The sequence below is a fragment of the Pholcus phalangioides genome, unplaced genomic scaffold (genome assembly GCF_987345545.1).
Source record: "Pholcus phalangioides strain wild (caught in Gottingen) unplaced genomic scaffold, Ppha-v1.0 ptg000015l_1, whole genome shotgun sequence".
Classification (NCBI taxonomy): domain Eukaryota; kingdom Metazoa; phylum Arthropoda; class Arachnida; order Araneae; family Pholcidae; genus Pholcus; species Pholcus phalangioides.
Window position 1 is genome coordinate 91,618,733 of NW_028301608.1, and position 15,564 is coordinate 91,634,296.

The following is a 15,564-nucleotide window of genomic DNA, read 5'->3' on the forward strand; positions in this document are numbered from 1 at the left end:
AACAAGCGCAACTTGACAACATAAATACGTCACGTTCAGACATACACTCAGAACAGATATTCTGGCATCTGCCGGGTTGTTGGAAATTCCGTAGAAGAATGTGTACGAGGTGTATGCAGGGTTAAGTAGTAGTAGTAGTCACCAGCACTCTTTGACGTTTTTTTTTTTTTTGTCAGCGGGCCATGGGTTGGAAACCCCTGATTTAGAAATAGGCTTTCGGTTAGTTCTTTAACCACATCACGTTCAAGCGGCAAGAAATTTGGATTATCGCTATTTAACGAATAGGTGATAAATATGGTAACCTTGACCTAACCTAACCACACGTTAGAAAAACGTGGGGAGGGGAAGGAAAAAAAATGAAGGAAAAAGTATAATTAGATAAGGCAGTCCTTTTCATCCTTACCTTGTTCGATTTCGCTCTTACAAATACATGTATATAGTAGAAAGATACACCACGTGTGTGGAAAAAAAATATAGATAATAGGGTTACCATATATATATATGTATGTATAAACGTTCGCGATGGTGAAGAGAGAGAAAAAAACCACAAAGAGGGAGAACTTGTTTTAAATCATTCCACTGGAGTTTGGACGTAATATTACGCCCGTAATCGTAAAGAGATTTTAAAAAATCAATCTCTCAGCCTTCCGTTTGTAATGTCTGGCCAAGTCAAGGAAATCCAAAATCCCAATGTAAATTTAACTGCTGTTTTCTCATCAACTGATTTTTCGATTATTATCTGTCGGGTGACTAAGAAGTTACATGTATTAAATTCAAAATTTACTTCTTATTTTACAAATTTTACCTGAAAAAAAAAAAAAAAAACATTATGTGGCGTTGCGACGTTTCCATATTACGCTGGTATGATAACAGCCAACTCAAAACCGATGCGCATATTACCATCGTAACCATGAGATATTACCGGGAACTCAACGCACTTAAATATTACAATTCATTATGAAAGGAAAAAAAAGACGAAATAAATTAATACAAAAATAATAGGAACAGAATCCAGCACGAGGACAGAAAAAAAAAACAGCGTTTACATTTTTAATTATTAATATTATTATAAGGCACTGATTCGTGGTTCCTACTCTCCCGTCGAGACGATTTCACACACACACGCACAAGTATTATAACATAATTCATTTGTACTTATTCTTACGAAAATGAAAACCTTTCGAATCCCGTGAGAATTGTTCTCTCTCTGAGATCATTGTATTGAAATTACATTTAACATGGTGTAATAATCTTTGCCCGAAGCTATTCAAAAAACAGAAAAAAATGATGAAGAAAAACTATGTTAGTTCGATACCCGTTTGTAACTTTCTGAGAGCTTCTGGCAACGATATAACCCATTGCAGACACAGAACATGATTAAGATTATACAATATATCTCTTTATATGTACGCGTGTACTTTGTCCTTCATTCCCCCCCGAAAAGTGCAATTTTCAAAGGTTCTCGGGCCCTCAGCACCCGGCATCCAACAAAAGTGACCACCGGACGAATTCCGACGAGACTTCGATCTAAATTGGTCTTCCAACACCGATAGAAAAACCTAATCGAACTTCTTCGGATCAAGGCTTCCGAGTTATTATACGTGGTGTAATGCGATTTCTTTTTCTGTTAAATAGATCTTTTCCTCCTCTCTTTCAAGCAGATTAACTGTAGTAGTAGTTGTTGAGTGCCCTGACGGGTGCCCTGGGCAGGCTAGTTTCTTCCTCGTCTATAGGTATGGCTCTCTTCAGTGATGATCTCGAGCTCGCGAACCGGACGACCTCCAGACTATCGGAATCGTGGAGCCTGGCAGGATTATCGAAATGGTCCAAGTCTGTACAGTCGTCGCCGAACGGACTAATCCCGCCTCCGGCTATGGGCGACGATGACGGCGGTATCGGCGGCTTGGCGCGTTCTTGGCGCTGGCGCGATCTCCTCATGTACATCCTCGTGGTCAAGACTGCTAGGAAAGCTACCACTGCGACGCTTATGCCCAGGGAGAGATATAAGATGAACTTTTCTTTGTTATCTGCAAGAAAACGTTAACGCAAAAGATAAATGTGTTGATACATAATTCATGGAAATAATTGCAATTTGCATATATCAAATTCTAAATTCCTGAACATGGGAGCCAAATTTAAAGGGATGTACCACCTCCTCATTAAAGATCCAAAAGTTAGTTATGGTGTGTAAGGTAATTAAAAATTCCTTCCAAAGACCAGAAGCAGGCTTAATAACTACGACTACTTAGCCGTTTATGCACGTCGTACACATCCCCCCCCCCCTGCGGGACTCCTAAAGAATCGGTATAAGGAATGTCTATCTAGAGTGTATGTGTAGCCTTAACGCATTTATGTAGCTAGAGTTATACTTGTTTCGTGTTATACTGGTGCTGTCCTTTTCCTTCTGCATTTGGGGGTAAAGAGAACAAATGCTTGAATTTTCATATTATGTAAGTATCGTGTTGAAAGTGTGCTTGCTCTCTAAGAGGCTCAAGAACTTACTAACCGATACGGTGACCAGATGATACACTGAGGAATTTCTGACAGGTCACCACCAGAATATGTAACTACGCATCCAGGGAAGCCCACGGAACACCCGCTTTTCGATGCCACACTACCAACAATCGATTTTTAACAATTAAAGTTTTCCAGCAGAGAGCAGACACACCTTCAACACAACATCTACCCAAAATGAAAAATTCAAGCGTATGTCCTTTGTCACTTCAAAATATAAATAGATGACAGCATCAGTATAACATGCCAGAGTGCTCCATTGAGAAAATGCTCGTCTTCTATAATGAAGGTTACCGTCAGGGTCCATAGTTTCAATTGGGGGGGGGGGGATATAAAACGAGTTCTTTACTTTCCGAGCCTGGGGTGACTGCCGATAGATGTCGCCATTATTTCCCACCCGTCTCCATCGGAAAGAAATTGACACGTGGTGATAGGACCGGAGTTGGTGTGCGGTAAAGTAGTAGTAGCACAAATCAAGAATAACTCTGACGATCCAAATACTTTAAGGCCACGCTTATACATACGCGCACCACGTTCTTATAAGTGACGAATTCGATAGAAATTTTCCAGAGGAATGTTTACGAGTTTCATGTGTGGATAAGTAGTATAGTTGCCCCAAAGAAATATTGCCTGGGTTGTTGTCGGCTATAAGATAAGGTTCAGTAATAGTTGTTGCAGCCCAAGGACACAGAAATGTTTGATCCTTGTTTTTTTAGAGCCGAAAGGTCCAGGTGCTGAGACCATCTCCGCAAATTCTCTCTCTTGCAAAACTCATGACCAAAGTTTCATGATAAAATCACATGATAAAATGTCTGACTGTAATGTAAGAAATGACATTATTTATAGCCATTGACGAAATCTTTGTAAATGAGAGCAGAATCCTCCCTATACTCCCACTACCCACCATCGCAGAAATACAGTTTCATTAGTTTCTAATATATTATACTATATTGGTATATTAAATCTTTTGGTACACGACCGATTCAAATGAATTCAGTATTACACTATAGATTTTGATTATGGATGTTTTGAAAATTACGGCTATAGTAAAACTCGGTTATAACAACACCTCATCTATAACTATGGTGGTCCGGAAAGATTTTCATAGAGAACAATGTTGATGAACCTTGCTTATAACGTCAATGAAGAGAAACCACCTTCTCGGATATAACGACAAATTTTTCATCACTTTTGTTTCCCTTCAATGACGCTTTTCGAAGAAATTGTTAAGATTAGACCTGGTTACATCCAGGGAATGTTTGTGGGATGCTGTTAGATTTATACCTGAACAAGGCCTATTATATGAATGTGACTAAATATTCATCTCCCATATTTGCCGAATTCCTTTTTCTCCCGAAAAAATATTTTAGCAGACTTGCTGTAGCACTGTATTTTTAACCAAGTGTTATTTATAAGCAATATTTGGCCATTTTGTCGACGTCTTGCAATAGCTTTGGCGAGAATCAGCGATGCCTCTTATTAATTCTGTGCTCAGATGGCAAAATACTATGCTTTTTGTTTTTTTTCATTTCACGGTGGCAAATTTGTAAATAATATTTTGCCAACATGTGATACTGCGGCATTTTAGCGTAATACTTGCTATATTATATCTTCCGTTGTTTCTTCATAACCTGAAAGAGAAAGGTGAAATTTGCCACTTGCCATTATTTTAACGAACGAGGTTCCGGAATGCAACCAACTTAATTTTTTTTGAAAAGTGACTCTTACAACATTTTGCTATCTGAGCACAGAAATATCACAATGACCCGTATCTTTCTTGGTCAAATACGGTCACAATCAACACAAAGGAACAAAAATTACATTCACACCATTGCCTCTGATTACATTTCCCGCCGAAAAGGTCTCAAAAACGTCAACCTCGGTTGTAACGATACCTCAGTTGTAACGACAACATTTAGAGGAATATTCGATATCTTTATAACCGAGTTCGACTACATTTTCCCTCTACCAGTAAATACTCAGCATATAAACATTGTTCGAGATGTCGAAACTCCCATGAACTCGTGCTCATGCTATTTGTTAGTCGATGGTTGGTTGTTATTTTACTGCTGTTTACAATGTGCTGCTGGTCTTCCCAGGCACGTAAGCCTCACCCTTGATGAAGTTCAGAGCGGATACCCATTCTGACAAGAATCCAACAACTTCTTTTTGACCTTTTTCTTTGGTCGATCCGGAATCGCCGTCTTCCACCGAGTTGTTCTCGTCGCTCTGCATGTCCGTCTTGACGGTCGTTTGTCCGCCTTCGACCACCGGGTCCTTCAATTCACTGTCTGCAAGCAAACACACAAATAAGATTTGTATCAAAATTAATCAGATCCGATCTCAATGCTATTTATATTCCAAAATTTATACTCAAGTTGATAACCACTACAGTGATGTCTCTCTTATGCACCCTCTCTCAGTTTCTTTCAGTAATAAGAATATTTTCTACGGACCCAGTCAAAGATATAGCAAAATGTTGATCTTATACGTCTCTCTCACCTATTCCTTTTTTTTTTCAGTGATCAACTTCCAACGCTTAAACGAGAAATCACTGTGATAGAAAAATTTTCAGCGTATTGAATACTTTATTTTGAATAAGGGTCAAACTGATCATGCTTTATCGAGAAAATAAGGGATATATAGAGACCCTGGGTACGACAAAATGCGGGACAGTATTAAGTTCCACCGAAAAATGAAAAAAAGTAGCCAATCTATATATATAAAATTGATTTTCTGTGTGTGTGTGTATGTTCTCTATACAAATCTACAATTTTAGATCGATCGCCGCCAAATTTTGCATATATACCAAATGGGACCCGACTTGAACGATAGGCTACTTTAAAATTTCGTCAGCCCAGGGCAAATGCCCCAAATGGGCAAAAAACTGTCCGGCAACAATGGTTTTTGGGCCTCAACAATCACTTTCCGAACGTTTACTTTGGTTACCGTGGTTCCCTAGCAATGCGTTTCAGACCTGTATATGCCTTTACAACGGTTTGTCACTTCTTTAATCCTGTTAGTATATGTATAATAGTTTATGCCTTTATAATGGTTTGCCACATTTTCAATATACTCTCAGTAATGAGGCTTTTTGAATAGACGTCATAATCATCATCAGCATCGCTTTGAGAGTCAGGAAAAGGGTGATCCCTCCATAGAAATCAGTGCTAAAATTGTCGATTTTACTGTAGAAATGCGGAAATTAGTGGGATTTTCCGCCCCATCAATAATTTTAAAAATTGTATTGAATTCTCGATTTTTGAAATATTCAGTTCGCTTAGAGATATACGAAGCCCAGGAGATTAAATATGAAGTAATTAGCCAAACCTATACTTTTGAGTTGGATATTCGAGCAATATCATTGATTTCATTTATATCTTCTCATGTCTCCATATTGTCTCTTTTGATATTTATTCGCATAAATTCATGTGGGTTAGGATATTTTAAAATTAGTTATGAGCCCGTGAAAAGTGCATCGAAAAAATTCCACAGCTTTAATGAAGGATTTTTGGAAGCTGGAACAGACAGATGGATAACTTGAAGTTCGGGGAGGGGGGGGGATCGAAATACCTAGCGCCCCTTAAAAAAAGAAAAATATACATTCATTTCTACGTTTCTGTGTAAATCTAGATTTGTTTATTTCATGAATCGCGCAGGTCGCCATATTGGTTAACTTGGACACGGTTTGTATGTCCCTCAAGCAAAAGAGAGGGAGATATCACGTGATCCAAAAAAAGCCTCATTGAAGAAAACCCGGGCAGCGCCGGGTATTATAGCTAGTTGCTTATAAAATTTCTAAAAAGTGTTTGATCTGTCGGAATGGACGGTCCATTAGAACACTTATACATAAAAAATAAAAATATGTCTGGATGACCAGAGTTACGGGGGCGCGCGCACGCACGCACACACACACACACACACACACACAGATTCAGTATTGCATCTTCGCGAATCTTGTGTGCATTTGTCGCTTCTGAATGTCCTCACATCAATAATACAAGTAACATAAATGCAGTTTTTGCGTTGTTAGCTGTTGAAATTCACTTCCTGATGTTTCGTTCACCTTTTTGGATGGCATTTTCGAAGGTCCAACAATGAGTAGTAGGTCTATCGACAAACAATAACTCCTTGGTACGACACCTTTCTTTCGTGTTGCCGAGACGAACACGTTATTACCTCCGAAGAACCCTGCCATAGATGTGGACAAAACGTGAAGTAGATTTTTTGGAGAATATGGCCTAACAGTCCAGAAATAGCATTAATGTAACAGAATGGCAGTCATGAAGGCCTAAGTCATTATTCAAATAACAGGTGGATTTCAGATATAGTATGCCTCATATTCAACGGGGGCAGTGAGACCGTAAATCTCAGCCAATGGTTTCAGTGAAAAAAATTCCACCATATTCATCTTTAGATGCAACCTAGAATTACGTGAATTTGAATGGATGAAGCCACTTAGCAGTAGTCCAACCGAACTATTCTCAAACTTGTATAAATGCTTTTTCATCCGTTATAGGCCGGGATTACACTATAAAATTTGAAAAAAAAAGTCTTTTATAAAACTTGAAAAATACAACCAATATGGTTATCGGTCACATTCCAACAAATGCAAGTGATAAGCTTATCGGTTAAATTTATCAAGTTTTATAAAAGGTTTTATGAAACTTAAATAAAACAACCAATAAGCCTTTCACCTGCTTACATCCAGGATTAAACTAAACAATTTTTATAATAGAGCTTTTATAAAACTTGGAAGACGCAACCAATGAGCGTGTCGGATACATTCGAGCGAATGTGTGCAATAGGTTTATTGGTTGGTTTTTTTTCAAGTTTTGTTCTTTTTCTAGAAAAATAACTTTTTTCAAACTTTTATAATGTAATTCCGGCCTTATAAAAAAGTGATAAACCTTTAGTTTTATTTCTATGTTTTAAAAACCCGTGGCCAAAACTCTTGTCATGACTGACGGGCTATTTCAGTTTCCTATGAGGTTCATATTTTGCTCTTTCAGAACTTGAGAAATCCATTCTACAGTCTTTGCATTCATCTCATATAACATTCCCTATGGATTCGTCATCATTGTCCGCTCAATGTACGAAAGCCATGTTCCCGGATCATTTCTATCGGAATATATGTTCAGACGTTTAATCTTACCAAAACCATCCCTTTCACTTCCAAATTTTTATTCCATTTTGCTGCTTTATATATACGTATATGTGGCATCGCTATCTCGTTTGTGTGCTCTCCTCGGTGCTTGACATACGAGCGTCTCCTTTAAAGCTTCGAAATTTGTAGTATTTGGCGTTAGCGGCCATCACTCTATTTTTATTTTATTTTATTTTTTCATTCTTACATGCTTCTCTTTTGACTTTAGGCAAGAAATCATCACCTCTTATATTTTATTCCAGGTATCTGAAGCGAGAAAGTCATTTGTCAGAATCATTTCCTTTTGCTCTTCTCTCATTGGGACGAGGATATTCCGACAGAGAATCAAAAACAAGAAATATCCAAAGGAAGAAAAAGAGACACAACTTGGGAGAAAGTTTTACGCTCATAAGATATAAAATATTTTCGTTCCGCTTTTCACGCTTCCTTTTACTTTCCTCTCATCTATGTCTTTTCCTATTTTTTTTTTCTCCTGACGTCTCCTGTTTTCATTCCTTTTTTTTTCCTTCTTTCTTTCCTCCACGTTTTTTTTCTCCCCAGAGTTTCTGTTTACTTTTCTGTCTCTTTTTCTTCAGTAGAAAATATATAAAACCCGAATACATATAAGAGTTAATACGTTGCGCTTTTTCTTCAAAGGGTAAATAAAAGTGAGTATATTTACAAAATATCATATAATATCATAAATTAATTTTGTCTCTTATTTTATTCTATTCGAAAGGAGAAAGAAAAAACCGAAATGAAAGTTGATTGAAGTATCAATACCGTCTCGATAGTGAATGGTAAAGATTAGCCGTGAAGTGTGAAAAAAATCGATTTGTTTATTGGCTTTTGGCTATATAAGACATTTACTCTTTATTTAAATTACACTAAACTAGAAATTCAGGGTAAGTGGAACTCCATAGGATTTGTAAAATTCAGTTATCTTCTTTGAAAGGCCTCTTGTGTGATTTTTATTCGTATTCTTATTCTATGTATTTTTCACTAAAAATGTAATCAGTACTATAGCTGGATGGTCACATGAGATCGGTGAACCTATCTGTGAAATCAAAGGATACCATGCTGCCCAGAGTGCGGCTAAGTTTAGAGCAGGTAACATTCTTTTGTAAATACGCAAATCTAGTTACTGGTTAAGAAAAAAATATTTATGTGTAATATAAATAAGAAATTATATAGGGGGTTATATCAGAAGAAGAAAGAAAGAACGGAAGAGTGTTTTTTTTTGTCCAAGCTATTGGTTATCCTGCCATATATCAATTAGTTTACGACGTCTTCAATCAGCACCTCCTAGAGATAGAAGGATTCTGCACTGTTTGCCATAAACGTCATTCAGACTACCTAGCAAGTTTGCCACTTTTTGGAACACAACATCCTATTTCGTTTCTTCTTATTTAGCGTAGAATCTTCCTGATTGGCTCGCAAATACCGCATAGTGATTGGACGTAGGGCATAGAAATCACCAAATCTGAAACCGATCATTTCTTTTCCTCACAAGGATGATACTGGCGCGAGCAGGGCGTTGGTAAGAAAACATCAATTTTTTTTAAATATCAAGTTCAAGAATAATCTCGTCAAAAACCTGAAAAAGTCACTTTCTAGGATCGGTGACTTTCTTTATCGGTGAGATCTCTTTATCCGAGTATCACTCAATCATATCACATCATCTCAAGAAGCCATCAATTAACGACCATTTATCTTCATTAGATTATTATCGCCGATAAATTTCTCAAACTATCAATTATACAAAGTTTTCATGTCAGTTTTGGTTTTAATAAACGCATGCATTGTTGGTATAGATATATTTAAATTATAAAATAAGTCTGCTTCTTTCATTATATGAGATAGATATTAGCCCCTAATGAATATTCAGATCATGATTAAATAAATTCCGTTCCGCGAAAATCGATGGTTTGTGAACTATTTTTTATTGAAAAAATATTATCGAGGAAGAGGTATTTTTATATACAAGTTGCCCTCTAAGTTCTAATGAGGGATTTATCTCATCAACCGTCCGCTGTGGAGGTATGATTATAATTTAAAAAATACTCAAAAGGCTTTCAGAAATCGCCCTGTACCAGTTATGAGAGTGAAAATACAGTGTATAACAAAATGAAAGCAATCGAAATTTGTACATGGTTCCCCTGTCCTCTTGTTTCCAATTATAAAGCTGTTGCTCTTGTATCTCCTCAGGCTAAAAAAAAATCCAAGTTTCTAAGTGCGATAATCGCAGATATTATGCAAATTCAAAAATCGGTGAAAGAACAGCATAAATAAGAAAAGGGCGCGTTGTCCGATACTTTTTGCTGTCCTTTCTTAAGTTTTCTCAGATTTTTGAATTCAAATATCTTAGGGGAATATTGAACTTGGAACATGGATTTTTTTATTAGCATCGAGAGAGACAGGGCAACGACTTTCTAACTGGAAGTTAAAGCACTGGGGAACCGTATACAAATTTAGATTTCTTTTTGTTACAAACATTATTTTCACTGTCAACAGGAAGAATTTTAAACGCCTTTTGAGTATTTTTTAAAATTAGAATCATACCTCTATATGACAGACGGTTGACGAGATAAAAGACACCATTAACACAACCAACGCAGTGTTCAGAGTAAGGAATGGTGGCCCTATCTCTCTTAATAATCTTTATTTCATGCATCGGTGACAAATCTCGTAACCTCGACCTGACCTAATAAAACGTTAGAAAAACTTAAAGGAAAATTATACATAAAAAGAAAAAGTATCTATATAAAAGACATAAGGTAGATAAGAGAATATTTTAGATTCTCTTCTCACCCTCACCCTACGTATTTTCTTTCGTTTTATATGCATATATTAGAGCATGCATATATATATGCATACATTATATATGCAGGAAAAAAATCAAAAACAGGATTATAGAAAGAAAGTGTGGAAAGAAAAAGTACAACTTTCGTTGATAATAAGGTTACTATAAAGCTTCGTGCTGGTGAAGAGAGAGAGAGAGAGAGAGGAAAACAGAGATAACTTATTTGAATTTACTCCACTAACGTTTGGACGCAATATAATGTCCGTGATCGTAAAGAGGTTAAATAATTTATAGCAGGAGGTGCACATTTTTCTCATTCCGCGGGTCAGATATGCGGCAATTCTGCAGCTCGCGGGCCTAAAACGAGTGCCTAAAGGGTGATCATATCACCTGTATTTTGCGGGTCATTTCCGCAACTACTTTTTTAAAATTAAATGTCCCGTTTTTTCCCCTATTTCCAAAAAAGCTCTTGGTTACCCCTTGATTTTTTAAAATGAAGAATTAAGATTTTTTTTTTCATGACTTTCATCTGACGTATTGGTCAAAAATATCTGTTTTGGGGCGAATCACACATTTTGGGGCTAGCATTACATATCATTCTCCACGATTGGAATTTTTTAGAAATTTCAGCGATAGTTGGCAACTTCACTTGCCTCGACAACTTTTTTTTTGTGGAAAAACTGTGTTTTAATAAAGAAATATAATCAACCAAGGTATTTATCGTGTTTAGTGCATCGGTGCTTTTCTACCGGAACGACTTTCTCGAGCGGGATGGAAACCTTCGGCGGGTCGCATCTGGCCCGTGGGACGGAGGTTGTGCACCCTGGATTAAACGGGTTCTCTTACCAGGTTGAGTTTTCAAAGTTGGTGCCAATATTCCAACGGGCAGGCTTGAATCGACTCGAACGTTCGGATTATCGGTGACAGGAGGAACATATCTCGGTTCTTCAATGAAACCGGTGTAATCGCTGTCGTCCTGATCCTTGTCTTCTTCGCTTCCACCGAGATCTAGTTCTTTGAGCACCTCTCGTGGAACTACAATAGATGCAAAAATTATATTTGATTTATTTATAGTGCATGCGAAAGAGAGTCGTATAATATTCAAAGGAAAAATGCATGAGCATCCAAATTCCTGGCATAACATACAAAAAGCATAACTGCAACGTAGAACAAAAGAGTCGCTTTTATCCATTTGTTTCCCGAAATTTTTTTACCTAAAACATTTGCAACACATACTTATGGTTGTCTTATCCAAAGTATGGATAGCTTCTCGATTTACCCCAACATGTTTAGCTTATTCCTTTTTAAACGTGTCAATTGTGTTAGAGTTTACTACCTCCGTTGGTAAGCTGTTCAATTTATTAACAACCCTATGTAGCTGAAATGATGTAATAATAAATGTATCAAACTACTGAAAAAAAAGAAAGCGTATAAATATTTTACGCAATGTTTGTAAGTAAATATATCTATTACGTACAGTACACCTGTAATTCTCAGTGTGGGTCTCTGAGACCCAACCCGTGCACTCACAGAAAATTTTCGCTCCCGTACACGGAGGATTAGAAACCTGTCCAATTAAAGTGCTCATTTTAGATATTGCATTTCTTCTACTAGGGGCCACATAAGTACTGTGGTATGAAATTGGATTTCCTATACGGTCCCTCTGTTTGCGTACTTCTAATCAGAAAGTTGTTGCCTTGTCTTTACCGAGCCGAACAAAAAAACATTATGTCTTTAGGTGCAATAACCGCTGACATATTGTTGATGGAAAGTTAAGGGAGCATCCCATTATTTAGAAAGGCTCTTATAAATTGCAAAATGTTTCGAGTTTTTTTTCAAGAGTTTATTCCTTGATATATGCGGTTCTTTCCCTTATTTTAAATGATTTTGATATTATATATCTCGGTTATTTTTCCACTCAGAGACTTATCGAGTCACTCAGAGACTTCAAAAATTATCGAATAAAATTTGAATATCAGGTAATTTAAATGAAATTCATGTAATTGAAATGCATTTTGTATTTCAACTATTCAAAATTGATTCTGAGAGTTTGCTAAGAAATATTTGTTTGTAGAACAAAACATTTAGGTAAGCTTTTCTGTCGCGGAGCTTACACTAATTATCCTCACTCTTAAAATGCAGTGCTTACTTTAATTAAGCTTTTTTTTTAACATTTGCACATAATCTGCCAATTAAGCCCTATATAATTTTAATAATCCTCATAAAGCGGTTCGATTCTTGTCAAACAGAACAGTAAAGACATCAGTAATAGACAGTATAGGTCAAATGTATTGATATAGGTAAAATAATATTGATGCATCATCAATATTATTGACACGCATGTTTGCATTCATGGAGCGAATTTTTCAGTCTTTGTAATGTGTTTAACAATAAAAGTCTTACGTAAATTGTGCCATACGTATATAAGTCAAGATGCAGGTTAGATTTGTAGGTTAGAATGCTCAAATTTAAAGGAAGACTCTCAATAGAAACATTTGCACTGTTAGTCATGAATAAAATTGACTTACCACACGTATGAACCACCTTGAGGAATAGTTTAGTTCCTGCAGGACATCCTGGACTACCGAAGGTTCCAACATCGGCACCTATGGAACATTTCCTACGGCCGTGGCAACTGCTCATGACGGTCTCAGTCGCGTAACTCACTTGGCAGTCTAAAGGGGGAAAAAAACAAGAACATTTCGATTCTTCAATATATCACTAGTAATAATTTCAAATTAATTTTGAAAACACACAGATTTCTGTTAAATATCTTCCGCGGTCCAGAGAAATCAGGGTTGGCAAATACCCGGTTCGAAAGAAGAATTCCAGTGTTTTTTTTGAGGGTATCAGTGAGTTTCTGTAGGGTTATTCGAGTTTTTCAGGGTTTTTGCTGTTGAAGTACGAAGAAAAGAAGTTATATATGCCGGAGCCTACGTAAATATAATAGATTGAGTAATTTATGACAATGATTACATGTGTAATTATTATATCACTAGCGACTCATACAGAAATTTCTGGAGGGGGTGCGTCAAAATTGTACCGCGTTCGGTTATGGTAAGGGCAGAAGCCAATATACTCAAAGTCAAATACGGCATTTGCCTAAGGTCTCATGATTTTAGGGCAACGTTTATTTTGGACGATGCAATAATATCATTAGAAATCATGTGCTGCTTGTGAGTAAGTACAGCTTCCAGATGTAATTTTTTTTGTGGGTTTTTTACAGGGTTTTCTTTTACTCATTTCTGACGGCTCTCACAATTCGTGACCAAATCACACAATTTTTTATATATGGTGAATGGCTACTTAAGTAACATATTTTTGAAGTTTCGAAAAATTGAACATCGATTTAGCATGTTTTACTTTTCGTAATTAATGTAAAATTCCAATGAATTATTTTTCTGATTAATGTAAATTACATATCTTAGTTTAATCAAAATAATTGATAATTATAGTTGTGGGAAACCTCATGTACCATGTGACAAAAAAAAATTAGGGAAAAATTATTTTTTTGTTTTGAAAAAAAAAAATTCTATTCATCATGAGGGGCAAAAAATTTCTGAAAATTTAGATTTTTAAAAATACCATAACAAATCTAATTTCATTGTAAACACATTTGAAAAAAAATACTACGACACTCATGGGATCGTTTAGTTCCCAGAAATGTTCATTTCATACAAAAATTTGAATGAATTCAATGAAAAGTATTTGAAAACTAATAATCTAAATAGCATTCCATAAATTGATTTATATATTTCTCTTAAGAGTATGGAAATACAATAATATCATTAGAAGGCATAGGGGAGACCGCTGCACCTACGGACATTTCAATTCGGAAACGGGAGAGGGGACAGAATGTAGAGTGGTGGCTCCTATCGGATGTAAACTAGTGATAGGTAGTTGCTCACGGAAAACTAGTTCGTGGAAGACTCGAGATACGTAAATATGATATTTCACTCTTTTTTTGAAGGTCAAAGTAAAAAAAATCTCATCTTTAATTTTTTTTTCGGTTCCTGTTCTTTTTATGATTATTCCTCATAGTCATAGGTTATTATCAAGGTTTTATTTTAGTTTATTTTTCATTTTGCAATCATCGAAAAATCTTATCACCCCTGTTGCTCTCTTCCTTTAAAGAACAAAATAGCTTAGGATACCTTAAGGTGATGTACCTTCGGAAACAATCGTTTGTGTGCGCAGGTACAATTTTTGAATTTATTTTTTTAATTAATAAGTCATTATTTTTGGTTTTTCTTTAAATTTCTCTACAAAATATTCAACAGCTTGAATGAAAAAAAACCCATAAATTAATTTTAAACACAAGATTCACTCGTATAAAAAGAACCAATGTACATGGAAAATACATCGACTGTATTCATGATTTCTTCCAGAGCGGACTCATGAAATCTATTTTGGAACTATTCAACCTGTAATTTTTAATGTATTGTCTCATATGATTTTCTTTCGCTTCTGATTTATTTGTATTTCAACTCTCAATACTAAATTTAACGTATTTTCTAAAAAATAACACGTGATTGGAGACTTGAACTACGTTAAGTTGTTTTCTGTGATTATTAACTTATCGTGCAGTGAAGTGATTGGTTCGATCGATATTTTTTATTATTTTGTGAAAAGTTTCGCCATTATTGCCGGGTGATTTTGCCCACACTGTTTTTATTTTTTCATAAAGAGGACGGGTGACTCATCGAAATAAAAACTACATAAATCATATCTACGAACCATGAACCGAACATAAAAATTTTGTTTCCGACTTTTAACAAACGGATTGAATGAAAACTTTTGATTTCGATTTTGGAGCTGGGCAAAGTCACCCCACACATTTAATGCCATGGCATCATTGAATATACTAAATAAACTTTCCCCGACTTCTTATCGGTCGTAGGTCCTCGGCTGTACCTCCACTACGATTCCAGGATGAAATAACTGGATTCCAGACTCCCAAAAGAAGAAAACAACACACAACACTTTATTTATTATCCAACACCTCCAACGAAACCGTCCTGTCTCTTCGGTACAAACTTTCACATTATCCCCTTTTTTCGAATGTCTCGAATCGTTCTCGTTTCTCTCTCTCGCGACTCCT

The 15,564-nt window shown here is 36.2% G+C and overlaps 1 protein-coding gene across 3 annotated transcripts in view; it reads right to left on the bottom strand.

Moving 5' to 3' along the window:
• Nucleotides 1–171: 171 nt before the first annotated feature.
• The window catches only part of LOC149077040 (protein eva-1-like), a 165,611-nt gene continuing 150,218 nt past the window's right edge, over nt 172–15,564 (bottom strand). Inside the window, exons 5-8 of one of the 3 annotated variants that reach the window (XM_089244778.1) lie at nt 12,992–13,138; nt 11,310–11,498; nt 4,629–4,805; nt 172–2,027 (exon numbers count right to left, since the gene is read on the bottom strand). In XM_089244778.1, the coding sequence (XP_089100904.1) occupies nt 1,663–2,027; nt 4,629–4,805; nt 11,310–11,498; nt 12,992–13,138 (878 nt within the window). In that variant the 3' untranslated portion in view covers nt 172–1,662. The remainder of the gene's footprint in view (nt 2,028–4,628; nt 4,806–11,309; nt 11,499–12,991; nt 13,139–15,564) is intronic. The other 2 variants (XM_089244780.1, XM_089244779.1) reach the window with 2 other exon arrangements.